Here is a 25056-nt window from a genome sequence, read left to right on the forward strand (position 1 = left end):
AAAATGAGACTCGATAGAGAAAGAAATGTAATGCAAGATAGTTTGACTTTAGATTGAATAATTTACTGTGTTAACGATCGTTATTTTTACGTAGACATTAGGTTTACAGAGTATTGCAGTTTACATCAGCAGAATTGAATTCACAGTCTGAGGATAACAATATCAATCAAATCCCTCTATTCTCCTTGCCACTCTACTTCCTGGGTACAGGTGTCTGTGCAGAGGTTGGCACAACCTATGGGTTTCTCCTACGCGTTTCCCTCATTGACTTAGGCTGTGCCCTATCTCTGACGGACCAACTTTGTAAAGTCCTCACCTCCTTTGCTTCGGTCTCCCAGTCTATAGATTTATAGCCCTCCCCCCTCCCCCCCTTAAGGTTAAGGCAGTTGGTTCACAACCAAGTTGTTTGGTGTCCTTGGGTGAGCTCTGAGCAGGCACTGGGGTGAGGAGATCTCTGTGCAAATTCACCTACAGAATTATCTTGGGGTAGTTCTTATAATCTTTGATACAAGAGTGCTACTGGGGGCATGTGTTCGCTGTAATTGGGGAAAATGGAGACCAGAGTAGGATGAGGAGGGGAGGCCACCACAAACCAAAAACCATGTCGTGGATTTTAAATTCCATGTTGCATTTTACAGTTAGCCATCCATGTGCTGGCTAGTACTACCCCTTGCCCTTTGGTCTCTTCTGGGTTTTTTTTTTTATTCCATACTGGGAAAAATCATAGCTCTGTTAGATCTCTGAATCTTACCCTAAGCCATTGAGTCCCTGTTCTGACAGGACTTAAAGCTAGATCTTTCCCTAATGAGATTCATCCAGGTGAAAACCAAACACTATAAAAGAACCCAGTTGTATGATTATCAGTAACCTTTGGGTCAGTATGAGCAGGTTGTGTTTTATTTTGCTGGAGCCTGGTAGTAAGCACTCTCTACTGATTAGATGGGGGTGGCAGATCCTCCATATCCATCTGCATTTTTCCCATTCTTCCTGTTTGTTATCTTTCTTACCTCCCTTCCCATCTGTTCACCCAGGTGTCCTTTCTCTCTTTTCCCTTTTCTTGTCTCTCTTGCCGAGATTCATTGTCTGGCCATCAGATCAAGGAAATGGCCTGGATGAGTCACCTTTGGCATCTTTCAAATGGTCTGCTGCTGAACTGGAACAGAGGTGAGGAGGCTGCTCCAGCTCACAGGGCTCAGGTCCTCCATTATTACCTCCTCCAGATTTCTCTGGTTAATGTTTTTGCCTTTTGTGAATGATGTCTACACTTGTAACAACTGGCTTTTACTCTGATTCCTTTGTCTGAGGCAAAAAATATGGTTGGTTGGTTGGTAGGATTGGAGATCAATTCTTAGTTCTCTTCATTTCGTGATTTTTCTTTATTTATAACCTTTTTTGCCTCCCCTGAACCTCATAATTTCTGGGCTACCTTTGATGCCTCTCAGTATTTCTAAAAGGCTAGGAAACTAACTTGGATAAGAACGATAACTTCCAGTTATCTCCAGAAAGCCTTTGTGGAGAGTGGAGAGAATAAAGAGTGTGGCATAGAGTAGAGGGGCTAACACCCCTCTCCCCTAGCAAAAGCCCTTGAATAACCTAACCTGTAGCAAGATGACAAGTGCTTCTGGAGAGGTTGGGTGTGGGAAGTGGGACCCTAGTGTTGCTCAGTTCTTTCCCTTTTGTCTTAAGAACTATTGTAAAGCAACACCCAAGTTCCATCTATCCTCTTGCCTGCTGGCCTACAAATGTGAAACCCGAGTAGGCCAGATGAGGAGCGTTGGAAATGGGACAGTGGCTTTTGAGGGTAGAATTAAAAAATAGATACATACATACGTATCTTACAAGCAAGAAGCAGACACTGAGAGGGATTTTCTTTACATTTAAGAGTTCAAGGTTGGTAGGGCAACTTGGAGGAGGGAATTGTAAAAAGAAGAATTAAGTACAACCAGTTTTCTCTTTAAAAAAATAATAGTAGGGCTGCAACACCAGCTAACCAAAGTTGTAAGTTTTATGCCCTGGGAAAAGCTAGGAAAAAACCAGTTTTCCTCAGCCTTGGGTAGGGACTATAAAGCAGAAGTTGGCCTTTTCATTACACACTAGCAGTCCCAAAGGTTTATTTACACACCCAAGTAAAGTCCCAAGCTAGGAGGAAGCAGTCTTTTGAGATCTTCCCGTCAGTTCTGGGCGGTACAGGGTAGTCCTCATCAGCCAGAACGGCACCAGGTGCAGTGAAAGGAAAGGGACCGCAAGTGTGGGTGAAGAAATGAGAATCTGTGGTTCATTATTCTCATTGTTATTTGCTTATGGCTTGTGGGGAGCTCGCTGGGGCTCTGGTCCACAGAGTGGCCAGGCTGAGACAGGAAACTCCAGAAACAGTTTTCTCCCTTTCCTCCCCTCACCCTTGCCCCACCTCACACCCACAGAAGAGGAGCCCAGGCAACCCTCATCTAGACTAGAAAACAGTGGTGCAGAGAAGGTGGCTTCCTTTGAGGGGGAGGTGGAGTTGAGGTCACTTGTATTTTCCTTCTCACCTCCTGCTAACATTACAGCAGGTCCTCTGAGCAGAGGCAAGATGAGCTTGTTCTCCCTGTGCCTAGCTCTAGGTGGCAGTATAATACATGGTCAGGGGAGCCAAGGAGCCGGGGAAAGAATGGCACTCAGTGAGGGAAGAAAAGCCTGCGATGAAATGAGGAAGCTGGGAGAAAGAAGCTGCTAGCCTCTCTCTGGACAGCTTTGGTACGAGATAGCAACAGGACCAGAGACCACTGAGTTTTGGGAGCTGTCAGTACTCTGCCAGCTGCACTGGAAGTTGCTTCATCTACCTGTATATGACGGGGGTAAGGGGAAGATGGTAGGATGGTGAGAAAGGTCTGGGATAGTGAGGGAACAGATGCCTGGTCCCTATGTATAGCTGAACGCTAGTGAGATTGAGGCCGAGGTCCAAGGTCCCAACTCCATACTTGCTGGAAGTCCTGGATTCTCTTTTCGAAGACTAAGGGGAAAATCCCTCCCTTCACTTAACTCCATAACTTGCAGAGTCCTAGAGGACCATGGGACTTTTGTGTCTCAGTAAAGCGGTGGGAAGGGAGGGAAAGAGGTGAGACCCGCTGAGTGGGTAGCTCAAGAAATACAGCTAAGCTCTGCCTTGTTTCATTTATTCTGTCTGTGGGCATGAAATAAAGGGAGGAAGTTGGGAAGTCTTAGCAGTGCTCTGAGAACAGAGTCCAGGCAGTGAAAAAAGTCATTTGCCAAGTAGACCTCAGGAGGAGATATTTGATTTGCAATCTGGTTGCTCTTTCCTGAAGGCAGATGTTGAGGACTCTGGTCAAATTTTGCAAGGATTTCTTCTGAGTTTTACCTTGAAGTCAGTCAGGAGGAATAGGAAAGGGAGTGTCAATGGCCATAGTGTTAAGGGGCCAGTCTGGTTCATTCGTGACAGCTGGAGTGCCTTACCAAATTGGGGTCTTCCTGTTTGAGCTATATGAGATGGTATCCTATGTCGATGGCAAGGCCTAAAACTGAGACTGTCTTCCCATTTACTGTTTTTCCTTAACTTCTTTCTCTCTCTATCTGCCATTCTTACCATTGCTTGTCCTCTCTTCCCCCCACCCCCAATAAAAATCACTTAAATACCCCAGTCTATTCACAAATTTTAAAAAATTCACCCCTGTAGTCAAATTAGGGTTTTTTTTTATGTGGGTTCTACACAAAAATAAGGGGCTATTATACATTAACCCCTGCTGAAGAGGAGAACCAGGGCGGGCCATGTCTAATCCCAGGACACCAGCAGGGCAAAGGCTGGGTATGGTACCAATTCTGGGAATAAGGGAAAGAAGGATTTGGATTGAGGAGAAGTAGGTGAGGTGGTGAAATTTTTAGGGATGAAGTTTCAAGCAGCAGAAAATTTCCTAGCTGAGGTTTGAAGTGACCAAAGGATTTCCTGCCATTGGAGAGCTTCCTTCTTTCCTCTTCCCCCTTCTAAAGACATTATCCCTGTGGGACGCACCTTGCCAGTATCTTCTGGTTCTCTGTCAAGATAGGCAGGCTGGTGGGTAAGGGTCCTGAGGTGCTCTGGTCACATGTTCTGTCTCCATGTCTCCTGCCTGTGGCCAGAGTAGACAGCCATAGAGGGCCTATGAGGCCTGGAGGGCCCCTCACTTGAGCAGAGAGATGTCATCAGCAAAGTCATCCTGCTGGCGGCGCAGGCAGCGGAGGCAGCGCCACTGGCACACCATGAGGCAGAGTGGAAGCATGAAGAGAGCACAGATGGCGGCCATGACGTAGGCGATGGTCATGAGGGTCGACTCATCTGTCTGTGGAATGTTGTAGCCACAGTCCTCCATGTCTGCGATAACAAAGGGGCCTTCCACTGCTGCTGTCCGGAACTCGTCGTGCACTGTGGGAGGGTGGAGGAAGGTGGCATGTGAGCTGGCACAGGTCTTGTGCCTGAAGGTAGTTTGGGTTAGACATGAAAAAACTTTCCAAAACCATGAGACCCTAGAAAATGGAGGCTGTCAAAGCTCCCTTATTTTAGGAGATTTTTAAAAGACAATCTGTCCTAAGTGAGGAGCAGCATGTTACAATCAGCCAGGCAGAGGGAGTGTTCTACAAGCCTCAAGAGTCTTTGTTTCTTTTAGGGCCACGTAATGCCAGCCACACACCCACACCTCCCAGGGCTAGCTGTACAGTCTTGTTCCTTGGCTTACCTTTCCTAAGTGATGGTGCCCACATTCATCTTTGTAAGCTAAGTATCACCAGGTAGTACATTGTCCATCTATTGTGTGTGTTCATCTTTCTAGGACACTGGAACTGTTTCTGGGTGGCCTCTGGTCTCTTGGGCTTTCAGCAGGGGTCACTATGCTTGAGTTGTAGGGTCAAGAAGCTAGATAGGTATTGACAACCCTTGCTCAGTGTGTTTACTTTGAGGGACAGGCAACTCCCCATCAAGTTGGTACAGGCCCAGATGGTCTAACTATCCAACCAGAATAAATACAGACCCTCTGGCTTCCCAAAGCCTGTGCTCTCACCGTGGCAGGCACTGACACCAAAGCCAATTCGTTTGTGGGCTCTGTCAAAGACAACGTAGAAGCCTTCCATGATCACAGCTCCCATAACAGTGCCCGTGGATGATTGTGAGATGGCAAACTTGTAGCAGTCATCTTGAGACGTGGCAACGTCCTCCACTGGCCTTAGGTATTGCTAGGGGTAGATGATCATAGGGTGAGGGACATCTCACTCAAACTCTCACCCTACCTTTTCTCTGGTCCTGAGGTGTGCTTAAAGATCATCCCAATAATAATAATAATAACAATTCATCTTGAAATATGTTTTGCTTTTATCTCATTTTATTCTTACAGCACTCCTGTGAGAAAGGGCATTTGGGATGAGAAAACGGACTCAAAGATTAAATACCTTGCCTGTTTGGAGACCCATTTTTCCAGAAAGGTTAATCCAGTGGTTCTTTTCCATATTTGTTTTGTCCCCATTCAGCCATGCCCAGTGTCTGTCTTCTATCCCTCCCAACCCATATTCTTTACCTTCCTTTTCCTGAAGCCCATTTGGTTGAGGAAGAGACATACCTGTGGCAGAATGGTGATTCGGAAGGACTGATTAGTGACTTCACCCATTAGGTAGAGTGAGATGACTGGGAAGATGTTCCAGGGGGTAGTGCCAGCTTGCCAGCACACCAGCTGCTCCCCTAGCCAGAAGCCATCTGGGAATTTCTCTGTCTGTCTTGGCCAAGAAGAAATAGAAGTTGGAGGGACTAGTTATAACAAAGTGGCCTCTGTTACACTTTGTGCTCATTTTTTGGCACTGCAAAGGCCCCACTTGTTCAGCCCTGATGGAAAATTGGACTAGAGAAGGGAGAAACTGAGTTACATATAGTGGAGAATAACTAGATGATGAATTTCCTAGAAATGTCCTAGAATCAGTTGAAAGAAATGGTGAAGAGGAGACAGGGTAGGATGGTGGAACGAGAACTACCTTCAGCTGTTTGAAGACTTGTCGTTTGTTTTGCTTGGCTCTAGATGACAAGAGTTAGAACCAGTGGATAGAGCTTATGGGGATATAGAATTGCATTGGAATGGATGGCCTGGCGGTCTTCAAATAGAGGTTGAACCATTACTTGCTGGGGATTCTGTAGAAGGGATTCAAGCTTAATATATGGTCAGGACTAGATGGCTTCTGAAGACCATAGCTGTTCATTCTATAACTCTTGGTATGGGTTGGGGAAGGGTACAACTTGAAGTGGAAGACAGAGCAGATGATAGCTGAGAAAGATGGGGAAGGACCAATGTCTAGAGAGAGTTAAGGTGCTGGTCCCTAGAGCTGCAGCACTGGGTTGCTGCATTCTGTACGGGTATTGATCTAATTTGATTTTTTTGTGCCTCCTTTCCCCCCAGCTCCCTCCAATGCCTACATTTGTAGATGTGTCCCTTAATTTCACTGACCGAGGAGGCTGTCTTGATGGACTTGACTGCAGCCTCAAACACTTTCTTGGGCAGTCTCAGGTTGGTGGTGCCACTGTCCACAATACTCTTGTCATAGTTGTACTAGAGAGGAGAAAAGATGTTCATGCAGCCAAGTGTCTTTGGGTGGCAGGTGGTGGCAGTGTGCTGGTAAGAACTATACTGGTCACCAGTTAGTCCAAGAAGTCTTGGGTATGGACTGGCATAGTATTCCTTTGTCCTTCAATTGCCCCAGCTAGAACCCCCACCTACTCACACACCACCAGGATCAGTACTTCTCAGTAATGCAGCCCAAAGGCCTGTGGACCTATAATTGGCCTTGCTCCTGTGCTCTAAGGACTACTAGACCTTTCCATGCACCCTACAGCTAAACTTTCCTATATGTATTGTCTCTTGCAATTAGAATGTGAGCTCTTTTGAGAGCAGAGACTATCTTGCTTTTCTGTTTGTATTTCTAGCTTTTAGTATGGTTCTTGGCATATAGTAAGAGCTTAATAAATGCTTTTCCATCCCATTCAAATAGCTCCTAAATCATCGTAGTCATTGGTCTAGAGCCAAAATGGTCTAATACTAACTCACATTTGTATAGTGCTTTTTAATTTTTCAGAATGCTTTTTGTACCTATTATCTTTTTCAACCTTGAAGGGTGGATTGAGTAGGGATTATATTATGTCCATTTGACAGATGAGGAAATTGAGACCCAGAAAAGTTAATTGGCTTTCTTAAGTATACATAGCTGAGTTAGTGGCACGAGTTGGGACTAGAACATGGGTTTCTTCCTTCCTAGTGCAAATATTCTTTCCACCATACCACAAATGTGTTTTTTCTGTGAATACACTTCCCAACCTCTGCCCTTCCAGATGGAGGTTCTGCTGTCATTGCTGTGTTACTGATCGAGACGCAGCTCCCTTCCCCAGTTCTTCCCGAAGCCTGTGCTTGGCCTGTCATCCCACTCCTGCTCCCCAGCACTCAGGATGTGCCTTCTCACTCCCAGTATTCCTGGTACTCTTACCTCCTTACAGTCCATTTTCAGGTCCTGCCCATTGATCTCCACCCGAACAATGACAACTTCATAGTACCATTCTCGTCGGATCGGTGTGTACCACAGACTGCCCACATATAGGGAATGGTCAATGCCCCCAATGATCTGGAGAGAGAGAGGGCCAGGCTTGTGTCATGCCCCAAGCCGCTGGGTGGGTAGGTTAGGGAACTAGGCGCATGGGGCTTTAGGAACCTGGGGGCATCAGTACGTCAGCTGTCGGATGTAATGATGTAACAACAACAAATTAGACATCTCTTTGGATAGCAAAGCCCTTTAGAGATCATGGTTTTTATCCCTCTTCCTGCAGGTGGAAAATTTTATTCAACAGAGGAGATGCTACATCTTTCCCAGTCACCCATTCCACTTTCATATAACTCTTTTTGTTAGGAAGTCATTTAAATCTTACCCAACTTACTGTTGTTGCTATTTGTCTATTGCCTCATTTTAGTGGGGATGGAGAACCATTCACTATTTTGCTGGTGAAGGTATGAAAACCCACCTCTTCTTTGGACTAAGTCATGTTAGTTCCTTTAGCCTTTTCTGACTGTTTTTTCAGTTATTTAATCATTTTTTTCTCTCATCTGACCCCATTGCAAGTTTCCTGTGAATCTTTTTGTAGGTAGAATCCAAGACTTGCACAGCAAAGGGTCTGACCAGCCTTGAGAAAAATAAAGGGTCACCAGCCTCTGAATTGCCTCTGGCTTAGCCCTGGAGGGAGGAGATGCCAGCTGGTATCTGCCCACCTGCTCTGCCAGTGTCTACCCCTGAACCCACTTACCATGCTCCCGCCAACTGAGGCCATTGCCTCAGACTGGTTGAGGCTTGGGAAGCCCGTGCCACACAGCTGTAGGGAGAAGAGGTTGGGTACTTGGGTCTGCTTCACCAGAGAGTCAAAGAAGGGCTCCAGGCTCTCATCGGGCTGTTAAGGAGATAAGTAGAGAATGAATCTTGGGGCAGAGTCAAGGAAACAAGGGGAAAGAATCCTGTTTCTGTGCCAGAGCAAAAACAGTTATCCGGGGGTGGGGTGGAGAACTTTGGAAGTCCCCTTCAAAGGGTCATCTTGGAGATAGTTAGCCTTGGGGTAGAAAGGCACTTTTAGAAGGTGATGGCAGATTGGCTGATGCTGAGGGTCAATGCCCGTGCCAAGAGAGGGGTGTTGATGAGGTGAGAGCTCTTATGGGATCTTTGAAGTAGGGTCATGCTTTCAGTCCCCTTATGCATGCCTGACTTCTTCCAGATATGTGGAAATCTCACCCATTTTTTAAAGAAAAGCTTAGAATCTTTTGTTTTTATATCATTTTCATTACCAAATGCATTTATCACCCCACCACTCACCCATTCTTCAAAATCTCTGAAGAGAACTTTTAGTGTCTCATACTTTCATAACTTCCCTATACTTAATCTCAGATGTTCTTCCTTCAGTTCGAGTGCATTCCTACTTGCTACAGTTCCTCCCTCAGGCAGTCCCTTTACCCTTCCCTCCCCATAATCCTTCCTCCCCAGGCAGTGTTCAGCCTAGCCCTCAGCCTCCTCACCCTGGCAATCTCAGCATAAGCCAGTCCCAGGATGCCCTCCCAGTTAGAGCCATTGATGAAGAACTTGTCAGACTCAGTGATGGCAGCAATGTTGGCACGTACGGTGACATTTGGGCCATGAGGGATGCTTACTAGGTCAGTGCCCAGCTCGCCCTCCCACTTGCCTTGGGTGTAGGGCACGTATACACCCTTCCGTAAGTCTCGATAGGTGCTGGATCTGTGAAGAGAGGGTAGGTGTAGAGTTGTATGTGTCACTTTCAATAACACATACTAGGTGTTAACAGAATCTCTAACTTGGGGTCCTTTGGCATCAGCTCCAAAGAAACCATAGTAACAAGCATGGCTGCCAATGTCCCATTACCTTTTCAGTGGGGTGTCCATTCCTATCTTAGTTGGGACTCTAGGCTCTTCCTCCTAAAATCCTCTCCATATCTAGATGTTCATAGAGTGGGCCTAATGCTATTAGACAACTCATTTTTGTCCTGAGAACACAGTGGTTAAGAGTACCATGCAATTTTACAAAGGGAAGTGGGGCTGGAGCTCCTTCAGCAAATGCCCCATCAGCTCATTTCCCTACATCTTGGGCCAAGGCCCTGTGGGAAACAAGTCTGGGCATTGTGCATTGTGCATGGTGCCAGAAGGGCAGCCAGGGGCATCTCTTCCTCTCTCAGCTTGGCTGAGCTCCCAGAGAAAAGGACTCATTGACTCCCTTGCTGCATTGGGACCTGGTGGTGCCAACCGGGTGACAGAGAGTGTGCCAGGAAGAAATGATAGGGAACCCTCAGAGCAGATTACAGAGAGGACTAAGATTTGTGCAAGGTCCAAGATTTCACACAGGTACATGTAACACACTACTAATATACAGTACCCTACCTGTGTATAAGCACTTTGCCTACTTGAATATTTCCCACCCATTTACTCACATCCATGGGTTCCAATACTTGTGAGATCTTACACTTAACATAATGGCACAACCAGGGCTTGAGCTACTAGGGAGGAGGGTCAGAGAAGGAAATGATTCCTCTTCATTTACCTTGACCTTGCTTCCCTGCCTGTCAAATGCTTAGGGAAGTGGGAAGAGAGAAGGACTTAGGAGGGGAGTGTGGGGTTCACATATACTCGGAAGTGCTTGTATAGCCCCAGAAAGAGGGTGTTTTAGAAGCATTCTTGTCTCTTCTCCTATTCCTCTCATTCTGCCTCTTAACTTGCATGTATCAGCCTTTTTCTAATCCATACATTCACTAGTGAACCCCATGATTCCCTTTCCACACCTGTCAGTGATTTTTTCCAACCATAGTTTTCCTTCCTTCCCATTCTAAGTAGGCATCTCAGCTCAGTTCATTATCTCTTCCTCTAAGCCCTATTTTGGCCCTTTGTCTTGCAAAACTGCCAACCCTCTCTAGGTGAGCTCTCTGTGTGTCTGCAAAGGGAGGGTGATTTCTCATGGGGAAGTTAATAGGCATCTCTGCTCTGAATTTCCTGACTTTCACCCAGGTTAGGGGCTCATGAAAGGCCCTTTTTCTTCTTTGAAACAAGCAGTACAGGTCTTAGGGTTCCCCTGACCCTCATGGGAAGGAGACATGATGGGAGCCATTTTAGCCCATCTGCTGGTAGCTAGTGTGGCTGTGCCTGCTCACTTCTCAGCGAATGAGTACCTCTGTGGCTCTGCATACCCTGCCAATCTCTCATCCTCAGCCTCTGTCTCCTCAGACTATGCCCTCTTGGTCTTGCTCCTCACCACCTCAGTCACTAGTCCCTGCCCCCCTTCATTAGAGAAAATTAAGGGATGTTGGTTCCCCCATCACTGGGAGAGTTGGATTTCTAGGATGGGACTGGGAGGTGGAGTGGGATGTCTCTCCTCCATTTCCCCCCCTGCACTCACAGCTGTCTCCGGTAGTATCGATGTAAGAAAGGGTGAGGGGCAGCTCCTACTGCAAAGTTACTGCTGCCTGTGTCCACTAGGATGTTGAGCTGTAGAAGAAGAGAGGGAGAGAGAAAGATGTTATTAGAGGACAAGAAACTCAAGGTGCCGCAGCAGTATCTTCCCCTACCTCCAAGTCACGTACTCTTCTTCTTTAATGGATGGCAATGAAGATGTCAGGTCATGCCCAGCAAGAACCTAGAGAGACTTAGGACCCTCTCAGAATGTTCATCAGTAAAGTAATGGATAAACAGCAGTAAGTGTCTCAGGAGCCCTCTTGTATTTACCCCCTTTCTCCTCTTGTGCCTATATCTCTTTCAAAGCACAGAATGTAAGAACCGTAAAGGGACCTAGGAGATCATTTGATCCAACCCACTCACGCTACTACTGCATTTGACCTCTTGGTGTCTAATTCTGCCTCTGATTCTGTCTCTATCCATTGAATTTTATCTTTCCTCTTTTTTTTCTGGTTGTCCCAGGAAGTAGCACACTCAGCAGGCACCCTGGCCATCTCATCCAGCATCCCCCCCCATGTAGAGTATAGCTATTTTAGGGACTTCACTGAGCTGGCAAAGCTGTTGGGGTGGGTACTGGAGCTGATCTGCATGGGTTGACGTGTGTGTACACATGTTCCTGGGTTGGTATGTGATTTCCTAGGGTGATACTCATCAGCTTCAAACCCTACTGTGATGACCCTTCTACTTCAGTTGCCAAAGAATCAGAGTGATCAGGAACATGGCAGCTAGCCTCATGAAAATCTGTCATTCTGGGCTCCTCACTCCATTCCCACAGCTCCTAGCTGGGTAAAGAGACAGATGCCTGTCCCAAGGGCTTCCCAGTACATAAAGCCCCTTGCAAACTTGAACTCTAGTCACAGAATCACAGAATCTGAGTAGGAAAGGAGTTTTCTAGTCTAAACACCTATCTCAAGAAAAAAATAACTTTACAATATACCTTACAAAAGGTTCTCCACCTTCTGACTTCAGAAACCTCTAGTGAAGGGAAAACTACTCCCTTGAGACATAGTCTGTTCTTTTGGGTAGGTCTGCTTATTAGGGAATTTTTATTTTGATGAAGCCTAATTTTGCCATCTCATAAATCCCATCCATTGGGATTTATTGGACCCCTGGGGACCAAGCAGAACAAATCTAATCCCCCTTCCATGTGACAGTCCTTCAAATGCTTGAAGGCAGCTATCTTGTCCCCACTAAGCCTTCCTTCCTCTGGCCCATCCCCACCACCTACTCCCATCTTTCCTGTCCCCAGTTCTTCTCCATCTTTTTTCTTTGCCTGATGACCTCTCTTCATTCTGGTGACTGTATTTGCTGAGAACCTAGTCTGAGCAGCATGCTATGCTGGGTGTTTGGGTGAGGACACACACGAAAAGTTACTGCTTCTAGAGAAAATTACAGTCTAACTGAGAAAAGACAAATCTGTTCCTCTCATATCTTACATGTCTATCATCTCCTCTGTCCTCTATTCCTGGTCCCTCTTCCCTGCTTCTTCTTCCTCATATCTCCCACAATACCCCCTTTCTACCATCTTCCCTGTCTCTCTGACCCTACTACCGTCTCTCCTACTTCTTGCCCTCCATTTCCCTTATTTCTGTCACTTTCCCGATGTTTCTTCTCCTGAATGCTCTAGCTTCCGGCCCCTCTCTCCTATCTCTGGGCAGCCACCAGCTCCTGAGTCATTTAGAACTTTCAGAGAAAATCAATAGAATCAGGGGAGACTCAGCAGTTTAGATTGCTCTCCCTTGAAGTTAACCAGGTTAATGATTAAAGTGTTCTCTTTCCTCCACAGCATCCCCACAACCCCCCGATGAGTGGGGATCCCGCACTCTTTAGCATCTTGCCTTTCCTAGGAATAGATATCCCTATTCTCTCTTAAACTCTATCAGGAAAGAACCAACTGTGGATACTGAGTGTCCCTGTGACTTGTGGGGAGACTTTCAGTTTTGAAGAAGAGACCTTGGAAGGTCTGCCTGTTGTCCTGCAGTATTGGAAATGAGCTGAGCCTGCTCCATGGAGGCAGTCTTAGCCACTCTCTGTTTCTCCTTGTCTTGCCCATATACATTGTTCTTTCAGGGTGATGGTAGTGAGGATTCCAGTGGCTTAATCACATGGGAGCACCATCCTAATTAAGGATGTCCAGTCTCCAAATGGAAGTCCTATTCCCTCCTCCAACCCTCACCTCAGTTATATTTATACATGCCCTTTAACTGTTACTGGGACCTGGGTAGTACAAAAATGTTAGCATATTAGTTCTGTGTTGGGGAAGGTTGCCTAGGATCCTTTGCTCCATCTCCAGCCTCTTAACACACTGTTTCCTGAATCCTCTCCCTGCAGGTCTCTTCTGCAAGCTGTGCCTCCCCAGACAAGTATGGCCCCTAGTCCTGTCCTAATTCCAGCCCTATTCCTCACTTGATGTAAGTTTCACCTCCTCAGGGTACAGATACAGAGAACAACATTGGCAATCTTCCTAAAGCATTTTGGGCAGACCTCTCTGTGAGGTTGGGCTGTAGCTATTGCCTACCTTAAATCAAGTCAGCAGGCACTCACTAAGCACCTGCTATGTGTCAGGCACTGTGCTAAGCACTGGAAATGTACAAATGTCTGATTTCTTTGAGTAGGGGGGGTCCCAATCGAGAAAGAGGAGTCAACTTTTTTCCATTTCAGCAACTTCTATAGCAAGGCTGTTGCCCAGTCTGTATGCTGTAAATAGAAATTTTCGCCAATGGGACAAATAGCATAAAAGGCACCCCACAAATACACTTTTAAAGACAAATTCAGTTGAGTGGGAGTGGAGAGAAACTCCAGGGAGAGACCTTAAATCTTAGAACATGAGGCTTTATGGGAAGATGGGAAGTAGACAGAGGTGCAGGGATAGTGCCCATCTTCATGGCCTGCTATTTTTTTGGTTGTATTTTATTTAAATGCTTCATTGATACTTTTCATTTTAGGGGGGCATCACAAACCTCTTCTCCCTACTCCCCCCCAAAAAAAAACCCCAACCCTCCCTTGTAAAAACTTAGCATAGTCAAACAAAACAAAGATACACAATGGCCACATCTGAAAACGTATGTCTCATTTTATACCTCTGGTCCATCACTTCTTTGTCTAGAGGTGGGAAGCATCATTCCTTTAGAGTCATGGTTGGTCATTGCATTGATCATAGTTCCTAAGGTCTTTCAAATGTGTTTTTCTTTATAATGTTATAGTCACTGTATAAATTGTTCTCCTGGTTTTGTTATATAAGTTCATATAATTCTTCCCAATTTTCTCTTAATCCATTCCTTTCATTATTTCTTATGGCACAATAATATTCCATTGCGTTTATATGTCATAATTTGTTCTTCTATTCTCTGGTGGATAGGCATCCCCTTTGTTTCTAAGTTTTTTTTTCTATAATAAAAAGTGCTGTATGGATATATTTGTGCATATGAGTCCCTTACCTCTTTTATCTCTTTGGGGTATATACCTACTAGGTATACTCAACCTAGTGATGTTTTGAGCAAAGTTCCAAATTGCTTTTCCAACATGGTTAGATGAATTCACAGTTCCATTAATGTTGCATTAATATGCCTGTCCTCCCATTTCCCTTCCAATAATTGCCATTTTCTTTTTTTTTAGTCATCTTTGACAAACCAAGGATGTGAAATAGAACTTTAGCATTATTTTAATTTGCATTTCTTTTATTATTAGTGATTAAGAATACTTTTTTCCATATGGTTGTTAATAAGTTTTCCTTTTTCTTTTCTTTTTTTTTGAGAACTGCCTGTTCATACTTTTTGACCATTTATCTATTGGAGAATGACTCATTGTATTTTTGAATGAGTTCTTAATGTATCTTGAATTTCAGATTAGATTCCCCGCCCCCGAGCTAATGATTTCCTTTCTTATTTTAGTTGCATTGGGTTTTTTTGTGAAAAAGATTTAAAATTTTATGTCAAAACTGTACATTTTATCTCCTTTGATATTTATCCCTTGTTTTGTCAAGAACTCTTTCCATATCCATATATTTATAGTTGTGAACAGTATTTGCTTCCTTATTTCTCTAATTTGTTTATGATAAGACCTTTTTTATGTAGGTCATGTATCCATTCGGAGCTTATTGTGTATGTGAAATATGTGGGTTTATTTTATATTCTGCTACTTGGCCGAGGTTATTGTTTCAATTAATTTATAGTTGAATCTCTAGGGTTCTTTAAGTAGACTACTATATTACCTGCAAAAGTGATGATTTTATTTCTTCTTTGTCTATGCTTATTCTTTCATTTCTTCTTGTTTTCTTACTATAGCTAGAATATCTAGAACTATAACAAATGCTAGTGGTGACAATGAACATCCTTGCTTTACTCTTGATCTTATTGGAAACTTTTCTCTAATACAAATAATATTAGCTGTTGGTCTTAGATAAGGAAAAGTATATTTCTTCCTATGGTTTTTATATTTTAAAAACAGAAATGGGTATTGTATTTTGTCAAAATCTTTCTGCATTTATTGATGTAACCATGTGATTTTTATTGTTTTTGTTGTTATGGTCTATTATATTTGTAGTCTTCCTAATATTGTCTCAACCCTACATTTTTGCTAAGAATTCAACCTAGTCACACTGTGTATTGCTATGGCCTTTTTGCTAATATCTTATTCAATGGTTTCATGTCAATATTTATTAGGGATAATGGTCTATAGTTTTTTTTTTCTCTGCTTTGTCTCTCCCGGATTGAGACCATATTTATATCATAGAAGATATTTGGATTACTTTTTCTAGTCTTTCAAGCAGTTTATGTAATATTGAAATTAATTGTTCTTTGAATGTTTGATAAAATTCACTTATAAATCCCTCTGGTCCTAGAGTTGTTTGTTTGTTTTTTTAAATTTGGGATTTCATTTATGGTTTGTTCAATTTGCTTTTTCTGATATTATGTTAAAATGATCTATTTATTGTTTTGTTAATCTGGGTATTTTATATTTTATAAATATTTATCCAGTTCATTTGTGTCATTAATTTTGTTCACATATATTGGACCAAAAAGTTTACAGTGATTTCCTTTGTTCCTTCTTCATTTGTTTTGAATTCTCCTTTTTCATTCTTAGTATTAGTAATTTGGTATTCTTCATTCTCTTTTAAAATCAGGCTCTCTAATAATTTATTTTATTTGTTTGAAAAGAGCTCCTTGGTTTAACTTATCAATTGATTTTTTTTCTTTTAACTTTGTTAATCTCATTTTTGATTTGTTGTTGTTGCTCTGCTAGTTTTTTTTTTTAGTTGCATACCAAATTCATTAATATATTCTTTCTCTTTTTTTGTTGATGAAAATGTTTAGCAATATAAATTTTCCCTTAAAATTTCTCTGGCTAGATCTCAAAAGTTTTCATATGTTGTTTCATTGTTGTCATTTTCTTTGTTTAAATTACCAAGTATTTCTAATTTGTTCTTTGACCCACCAATTCTTTAGAATTAAATTATTGAGTCTCCATTTATGTTTGAACTCTTTCTTCAAAGGCCTTTTGTTTGCAAAATTTTTATCTTATTGTGGTCAGTAAATGATGTGTTTCATGTCTATGCTTTTCTGCATTTGTTTAATGCTTAAAAACCCTAAGAACATAGTTAATTTTTTAAAAGTGTTATGCACAGCTAAGAAATATTCTCTTTCTATTTCCATTCAGTAACTAAAACTACCTTTTGATCTATCATATCTAACTTTTCTGAAATTCTATTCAGATATGAAACTTCTTTCTTGTTTATCTTTTTGTCTAATTGTTTATGTCTGAGAGACATACATTACAATCCCTAACTAGTATACTTTTGTGTGTCTCTTTCTCCCTATAATTCAATGAATTTCTCCTTTAAGTACTTAGAAGCTACGCTATTCATTATATATTTATCATTCATTGATATTTCATGTCATCTTCCCACCTTCTTCCCTTTGACCAGAACTACTCTTAGGAGTTTTGAACCTAGCTAAGTCTCACTTTATGCTTTCTTGTCCCTCTTTAGATTAAAATAAATATTAAGAATAGTTTTTTAGAGGGAAAAGTCATAAGATGGCAGTCTGATGGTATGTAAGTCAAGGGAGGGAGGGCAGGAAGGAGAGAAAACCCAACCTATTCGTGACCATGGTAGAGGGTGGTTGCTGCTTTATATGTATGAGACTCTGTTACTGACATTCCTCCTTTTCTTATTTGACAGAAACAAGGTCTTAAGCAGTTTTCCTCTGCCATTCTACCTATCCCTAGATGACCAGGTAGACCCAAGAGTCCCTATTTGACTATTGCCTCTAGTTGCCCAGGGGACTGCTACTACAAGGTCAGGGGGAGGTCAGAGCCAGCCAACCAACAAACAAGCTCGACATAATCCCTGGGGGCTTCTCAGATGAGACCAGCTTCCGAGTAGGAAGAGCTAACAGGTTCCCATGGGGACAGATATGTGCTTGGATAAGAGACAAACTTAGAGCTGGGAAGCTCAGGGTGTCCTTCCTCTTTAAGTCCCACTTATCTTGATTCTAACTCTTAGTCAGCAGATGAGAAATCAGATAGCTCTGGGACAAAAGGTTGAAGGATAGCTCCAGCACAAATGGACGAGATGACCTCCAGAGGTCACATATATGAGCTGTGTTCCTGACAGCCCTGAATCTGGCCTATAGAGATGACAGCTTTGCTACTTCTTAAAAGTTTTCCAGGGACACTGCAGTCTCCCTTGGCAGCCTCTTCCAGTGTCTGTGAGTCTGACTCCAATTTTGCCTTCTTTTTATTTTGTCCTTAGGAGATACGGATAACAACTGATTGCCTTCCTTTATATAATCACACTCCAAACCATAGATTTCTTTTAGCACATTCTGAATCCCTGAGAGGCAGGGCAAGTTAATAGTCTTCAGTTTGCAGAAGGAGAAATGAACACTCAAGAGAACACAAAAACACATTTACACATGCGTCAACATTGAGATGAGAACTCATAAGTCTCAACTACTACCCTTCCACCCTGTTTGGTGTGTGACCTCGTCTCCTATTTGGAGAAAAGTCTCTTTTTGGACTGGCCAGGAAGAGCAGCTCAAATGAGAAATGGGAATTGCGAGAGATGACAAATGGGTAGTATTTGTGAGAGGTGAGAGGTGAGGTAGGGGTTTAGAATGGACAACCCTGATGGCTGATTTCCAGATCCTCTACTCCCTTCCCTGCTTTGGTATCCTCCTGAAAGGTTTTCAGGGTTTTTTTTTTGCTGAAACCAAGTGGTCTTGGAGTATTTTTTCTCCTTTTTGGGCTTTGTCATCAGGACAATGGTCTCTGCTTCTTGGGCTGCCTGGGAACTGTGGGCTTTTGAGATAATCTCATTTGCATCCTTGAACTGGAATTCTAAGACCTGAGCTCCTTGCCTGAGACATGAACTTCGAGTCTGGTGGTTTGCACACTGGCTAAGGGCAAACAGAGGGCACAGATGCAGCCTATAGCCCAGAGCCCGGGGTTGCTGGGCCCAGTCCAAGTACCTTCCTCTCTCACTGAATCAGCTGACACCTAAGCAAACATGATCCTTTCCCAGAGTGGAGCCTCTGACTCAAAATCACAGAATTTCAGAGTTAAAAGAAACTTCAGTGGTTATTTGGTCCAATTCACCTCCCCTTAAAAGAATTCCTACTGTCACATGTCCTACACGTGGTCACCCAGTGATTGCTTGAGTGCCTCCATTAAAGCTGAGGCACTCTTCTTCCTCAAGACGGTCTTTCAAACCCTTCAAGACAGCAGTCATGTCCCACCTGAGTCTGATCTTTAGGCTAGCTCCTTCAGCCTGTCCTCAGTCAGCATAGACTATTGGCAAAGATGTCGACCTGGAGGCCCCTCTCAAGGGTGGCTCCAGCCAGATTAGGATGTTATAGAGAAATGTTTAATGAAATAAAAATATAATACAACATAAGTAATGTCAATTTGTGGTTTTTCTAAGTTAATTTGCAGCCTGCAGGCATCTGTTTCTATTTGAGTTTGACACTACTGGTCTAGAGGTCCTTTCTGGTTGCCTTACTTTGGAAATTCTTCAGCTTATCAATGTCCTTCCTAAGTGCTTAATAAATGCCTAAACTGTCCTGCCTAGAATTGAACACAGTACTTTCAAACTGACCAGGTGGTCTGCTCAGACCAGGATAATGGGACTATCACTGCTTTATTCCTATAATCTAAGATACGCTTTACATACAGACCAAGATTCAATTGCCTTTTTTTTGACTGTCATATCATTGACTTGTACCACACAAAAATGGCAGAATTAGGACTTGAAACTCAAGATAAGTGTGGATATAGTAAGAAAGCACCTAGATGTCCTTTATGAGCTCACTAAGATGGGTGCCTGGGCATGGAAATAAAACAGTCCCTCTGTCCTCAAGGAGTCTGTAATCTGTCGGGGGGCAGGAAGGGGGAATAACATGTACATGGGAGAGGAAATGCAAAATATCTACCAAGTAGATACAGAGTGACATTGGTGGAGGAGGGCACAATCAGCCCAAAGGATCAGAAAAGACCTCATGTAGAAAGCAGCACTTTGGTTGTAGCCTCGGATGGAGGTAGGAATTCTGAGAGGGAGAGCACTGAAGGCATGGGAGGAACAGCACATAGGAGAGTTTGGCTGGACATGCATGTGCACACATACACACACATACACACACACATTTAATTGCTTAAAACTGCACTAATACGTTGAACAACCTGTGTACATGTATACCCACACATACACACACTTATCTGTGAACAGATTATATTCCCCAGTAGAATGTATTCTATATTATAGTATTATATTCTAGTAGAATATAACAGAATATGTTTCCCAGTAACTCCTTGTGGTCAGGAAATGTCTCATTTTTATTTGTGTTTCCAGAACCTAGCACGGTGTCCAGCATGGAGCAGACCTTTAATAAATGCTTGTTGATTGAAAGTCTGGGAGGAATGTCTAACAGAATGGAGGACAGCATCAGGCTCAAATGGGGCAAATCTAGTAAGATGAAATTTAATAGGAGGTATATGTAAAATTGACTTTTTAAAAAAATCAACCGGATAGGTACAGAACAGAGGAGAGAGCAGTATATGTGAAAAAGATCTGGGGTCTTTGTTGCAAACTCTCTGATGGAAAAGAATCCTTTCACACTTCCACTCTTCACTTCTCCTAGGTTTGTAACCTTGGGGTCATTCTGGATTCTTCATTCTCCCTCACCCCTACTGATATCCAATCAGTTGCCAAATCTTGCTTTTTTCTATCTCTACATTTTTTTTTATCTGACTTCTTTCTATGCCCACGGTAACTACCTTTGAGTATGTCCTCTATTGTCTTTCAATCAGACTGTTGCACAAACCTTCATACTGATCTCCCTGCTTCAAGCCTTTCCCCATTCCAGTTCATCCTTTACACAGCTGCCAACGTGATTTTCCTTAAATCAAATGACCATGGCCACCGTCCCCCTCCCACCCCCATGATTTCATCTGTACAGGGAGCTACCAGTGATAAGCTTTTTTTTTTTACAAATGCATATTGTTACCATTTCTGTAACTTTGAAAGGTTGAATGACCTACCCAGGGTCACACAGCAGGATGTGTCAGAAAAAGGACTTGCACTCAGGTCTTCCTGGCTATGTGAGCCCACTTCTCTATCCATTATACCATGTTTCCTCACATTTTGCCAAGAAAAGTAAGACCAGACATTTCAAGCTCCCTCATATCCCCAATTCTCCACCTCAAATCCTCTCAACATCATCCTCCATCTTTTCTACTCTGTTCCAGCATCAGAGGATGATGTGATCCTTCTTGCCAATCAGCTCCAACTTGATCCAGACCTCTCCTGTTTCTTTTTAGGAGCTAACGTCTTTAATCATCTCTTCTGTCTCTCTAACCTTTAATTTCTCTATCCATTGGCCTCTTCTTTGCTGCTGACAAATATACTCAGCTCTCCCCCATCCTTAAAAATCCTTCTCTTGACCCTGCCATTCCTTTAGGTTTCCTTTCACTGCCCAGGTTTTTCTAAAAAAAAGCTGTCTTTCATCATGACCTCCAATTCCTTACCTCCCACTCACTGCTCAATCCCTTGGAATCTGGCTTATGACCATGCCACTTGACTGAAGCTAATTTCTTCAAGGTTACCAATACTTTCTTGATGATTAAATCCAATGCTCTTTTTTTAGTTCCCCTCCCTATTTACTTCTTTACAGTGTTTAGCACTGTTAGCCCCCTCCTCCTCCTGCATATTCTCTCTTCCCTGGATTTTTTGTTATACTGTACTCTTCTTCTTCTTCTGACGGTTCCTTCTCAGTCTTCTTTGTTGAATCATTATTCATCTCCTATTCCCTTTTAGTGGATATACCACAAAGCTTTGTCCTGGGTATTCTTTTCTGTTCTGTTCTCTTCTTTCTTTCTCTTTGTCTTCATCTGTCTGTCTCTGTCTCTCTTTCTCAGTGTTCCCATCAGTTTCCAAGGGTTCAGTTATCACCTGTGCAGATGACTCACAAATCAATATATGCAGTCTTCATCTCTCTTTTGAGCAGTTCTGCCTGCTGCACACCACCTAGATGTTTCATAGGCATGTTAGAATCAACATACCTAAAACAGAACTTCCCTTCTCCCTATAAGTTTCCCCTCTTCCTAACTTCTTTGAGGGCACCAGACTTCTTCCAATGGCTTAGGTTTGCCGCCTTGGAATCTTCCTTGACTTTTTGCTCTTCCTTACTCCCTATTCTTCCAGACAATCAGTTGTCAAATCTTAATGATTATGCCTCCATAGCATTTCTCCACGTTTCCCATCTGTTCCCTTCTCTCAACTCACGACCACCATCTTAGTTCAAGCCTTCATAATTTCTCAGCTGGACTATTGCATTAGCCTCCTAATTGGAGTACTTATTTCAAGACTCTCCCCTTCTCCAATCCATCATCCACACAACTGCAAATTAATATTCCTAAAGCATAGGTCTGGCCATGTCACTCTAAAACGAAATCTATAGGAGAAGCTTTAATGGCTCCCTAATTATCTCTAGGACATAGTACAGGCTCCTCTATTAGGCACTTGGAACCCTATGTAATCTGGGCAATCCAACCTATCTTTCCAGGCTGATATCTGTCCGTTAGGCAGTCAGCAAACATTTATGAACTGCCAACTATGGGCTAAGTACTAGGGACACAAAAAGAATCAGACAGTCTCTGCCCCAGAGGAGCTTACAATCTAATAGGTGAGACAGCAAGCAAACAAATACCTACAAGCCAGCTATATACAGGACACATAGGAGAGAGTTAAGAAAGAAACGGCACTAGAATGAAGCCCCCACCCCCTCCTTACTCTCCTTGGTAGCCAAGTTGGCCTCTGTGCAGTTTCCCATCTGCAACAGTCTGTGTTCAGTGTCTGGGCCCTGGCACGGGTTGTCCCCCAGGCCTCTAACGTGCTGCCTTCTTCCTCCCGGAACCCACAGTTTCTTCCATGGCCCAACTCAAGGGGACACCTCCTTCCAACGTGAGGCATTTTCTTATCCCCCAGTTGTTAGTTCTCACTCCACCGCAAAATGTCACGTATTTTGCAGACATGTTGCATTTTCTTATCTGTGCAGACATTGTTTCCTCTCCATATAATGCCGCCTTGATGGCAGAGACTTTCCTTTTGTGCTTCTGGATCCCCAGCACCTAGCCCAGGACCTTGTGCCCAGTAGGTGCTTCATAAATGCATGTTTAAGTTCACTGTGTTTTAGGGCGGCCACAAACAAACAAACAAAATTAACACGATTTCAGGCTGCATTTAGAGAGGCAAAGTATGAAGAACAATGAGATGATCATTCTACTGTCCTCTTTTCTGGTCAAACTCCACATCTGGTGTGTTGTGTTTCCTTCTAGGTGCTATGTTTTTGTTGTTGTTGTTCAGTCGTTTCCAAGTTTTAAAGACCCCATTTGGGTTTTCTTTTTGGCAAAGATAATGGAGTGGTTTGCTGTTTCTTCTCCAGCTGATTTTACAGATGAACAAACTGAGGCAAACAGGGATAAGTGACTTGCCCAGGGTCACATAGCTAGTAAGTGCCTAAGGCTAGATTTGAACCCAGGTCTTCCTGACTCCAAGACCAGAACTCTATCCATGCCACCTAGCTGCCCACAGCGATATTTTGGGAAGCTCATTAACAAATTGGATTATATCCAGAGGTCCCACAGCAATTTAATCCCAAGGATGATGCTCTTAGGACAGTTTACATAGCGGTACAGAGGACCACAAGGGAAGACATGCCGATTGCCACGGGAATAAACTCCTTCCCTTACCCCCCAAAAAGCACATATTCTTAGATACTGCTGCCTAGAAGTTGAGCATGATTTGCTCCATGCTAGTTACCTTTCTAGTGAGTGTGAGTAAGCTACAACATTTTACTAATGAAGAATCGCCCAGGAGAAATGACATCAAGGAAATTGCCTGGAATAAAAGGTGTACCCATCACGAGCATGAGGGACATAAGGTGAATGGCCCACGTGCTCTATTGTCATCTATTCAATATCAAGGAACCTGGAGGAAGACCCTCAGTATGGTGGGTGGAGGAATTATGGTACGAGACTTGTACAAATGAAAAACAAAACAAAATGAAAAGAAAACAAGACAAGTACAAGTTGGTGGGCTATAGTGGCCTTAGTGTTGGGAAGACTTGGGTTCAAGACTATCCCTGATACATAGAAATTATGTGACCATTGGCAAGGCACTTAACCTCTCAGGATCCCCAGACGATTCTCGAAGACTCTAAGTCACTGATAAGTTGTTGATCTGCATCAGTGGAAGGACTTTCAGTACCAGTAGTTCTTAGCGCCTTTGAAATCACATCAGTACAAAAAAACAACAACACATGGTTGTGTGGAACAGGATGAAGAGGCATAGATGGGTTATAATCTACGTTTTTTAGAAAGAATAATCCCATCAGTGAGATTACAAATCCACTGAAGTAAGTATTCAAATAAAGGAAGTATCATTATTACCTTTAAGGACCTCTATGAAAAAAAAATCAATTAAAATAAAGAAACCCTTAACAAACTAATAAAAAAAGAGAGGAAGAGATGCGCCTCCTCCGCTAGTCGCTGGAGAATGTTCTTGTAGTCTATCCTCAGTTTTACAAAATGCAGGGAAGTTATTTCCTTCTTGTCCCATCCTTAGTTGAAATAGATATAAATCTTTGAGGGGGGAGGGAGTTACAACTAAGTTTTGCACGTTTGTGATTTCTAAAACCCAGGTCTGACTGTATCACTCAGCTATTCAGTAAATTCCAGTGGCTTCCTTTTACCTCCAAGATAAAACTTCAGTTTGACTTTCAAAGTCTTTCGTAACGTGCCACCACCACCCCGCCCCCCATACACGCACGCACGCGAGCACACACACACGCACACACATGCACCCCAAATTCAGCCTTCTTATCCTTATGCCCCTTCATATCCTCCAGGACTCAGTGACATGACGCTACCCTGCTTAATATTCCACGGACATAACATTCCTCTCCCACCTCCAGGTCTTTCCACTGGCTGACCTCTGGAGCTAAAATGATCTCCCTCTTCATCTCTACCTCCTAAGTTTCCCCGGCTTGATGTTTAAGATTCAACCAAAGTCCTTCCCTAGTCCTCCATAATTTTGGTGCCTTTCCCTCGAGATTATTGTTGTTGTTCAGTGTTGCAGTAATGTCTGACTCTTTGTGACCCCATTTGGTGGTGCGTTTTTTCCAAAGATACTGGAGTGGTTTGCCATTTCTTTCTCCAGCTCGTTTTACAGATGGGAAACTGAGGCAAACAGGGTTAAATGACTTTCCCAGGGTCACATACCTGGTAAGTGTCTGGGGCCAGATTTGAACTCAGGAAGATGAGTCTTCCTGACTTCAGGCTTGGCGCTCCATCCACTGTGCAACCCAGCTGCCCCTTGCAGTTACCCCCAATTTATTTTGTAGGTAGCTTGTTTTCATGTTATTTCCCTCATTAGAACCTGAGCTTCTTTTTTTTGTTTGTTTTTGTTTTGTTTTTTGGTGAGGCAATCAGGGTTAAGTGACTTGCCCAGGGTTACACAGCTAGTAAGTGTCAAGTGTCTGAGGTTGAATTTGAACTCAGGTCCTCCTGACAACAGGGCTGG

General features: G+C 43.2%; 1 protein-coding gene across 1 annotated transcript in view; it reads right to left on the reverse strand.

Annotated features, from left to right (window-relative positions):
* Positions 1 to 41: 41 nt before the first annotated feature.
* BACE1 (beta-secretase 1) overlaps positions 42 to 25056 on the reverse strand; it is a 33441-nt gene continuing 8426 nt past the window's right edge. Inside the window, exons 2-9 of the mRNA XM_020989684.2 lie at positions 10927 to 11015; positions 9045 to 9261; positions 8288 to 8428; positions 7480 to 7614; positions 6450 to 6551; positions 5577 to 5726; positions 5025 to 5196; positions 42 to 4393 (exon numbers count right to left, since the gene is read on the reverse strand). Of these exons, the coding sequence (XP_020845343.1) occupies positions 4152 to 4393; positions 5025 to 5196; positions 5577 to 5726; positions 6450 to 6551; positions 7480 to 7614; positions 8288 to 8428; positions 9045 to 9261; positions 10927 to 11015 (1248 nt within the window). The 3' untranslated portion in view covers positions 42 to 4151. The remainder of the gene's footprint in view (positions 4394 to 5024; positions 5197 to 5576; positions 5727 to 6449; positions 6552 to 7479; positions 7615 to 8287; positions 8429 to 9044; positions 9262 to 10926; positions 11016 to 25056) is intronic.

This window comes from Phascolarctos cinereus, unplaced genomic scaffold, assembly GCF_003287225.1.
Source record: "Phascolarctos cinereus isolate Bilbo 61053 unplaced genomic scaffold, phaCin_HiC Scaffold_726;HRSCAF=1367, whole genome shotgun sequence".
Lineage (NCBI taxonomy): Eukaryota > Metazoa > Chordata > Mammalia > Diprotodontia > Phascolarctidae > Phascolarctos > Phascolarctos cinereus.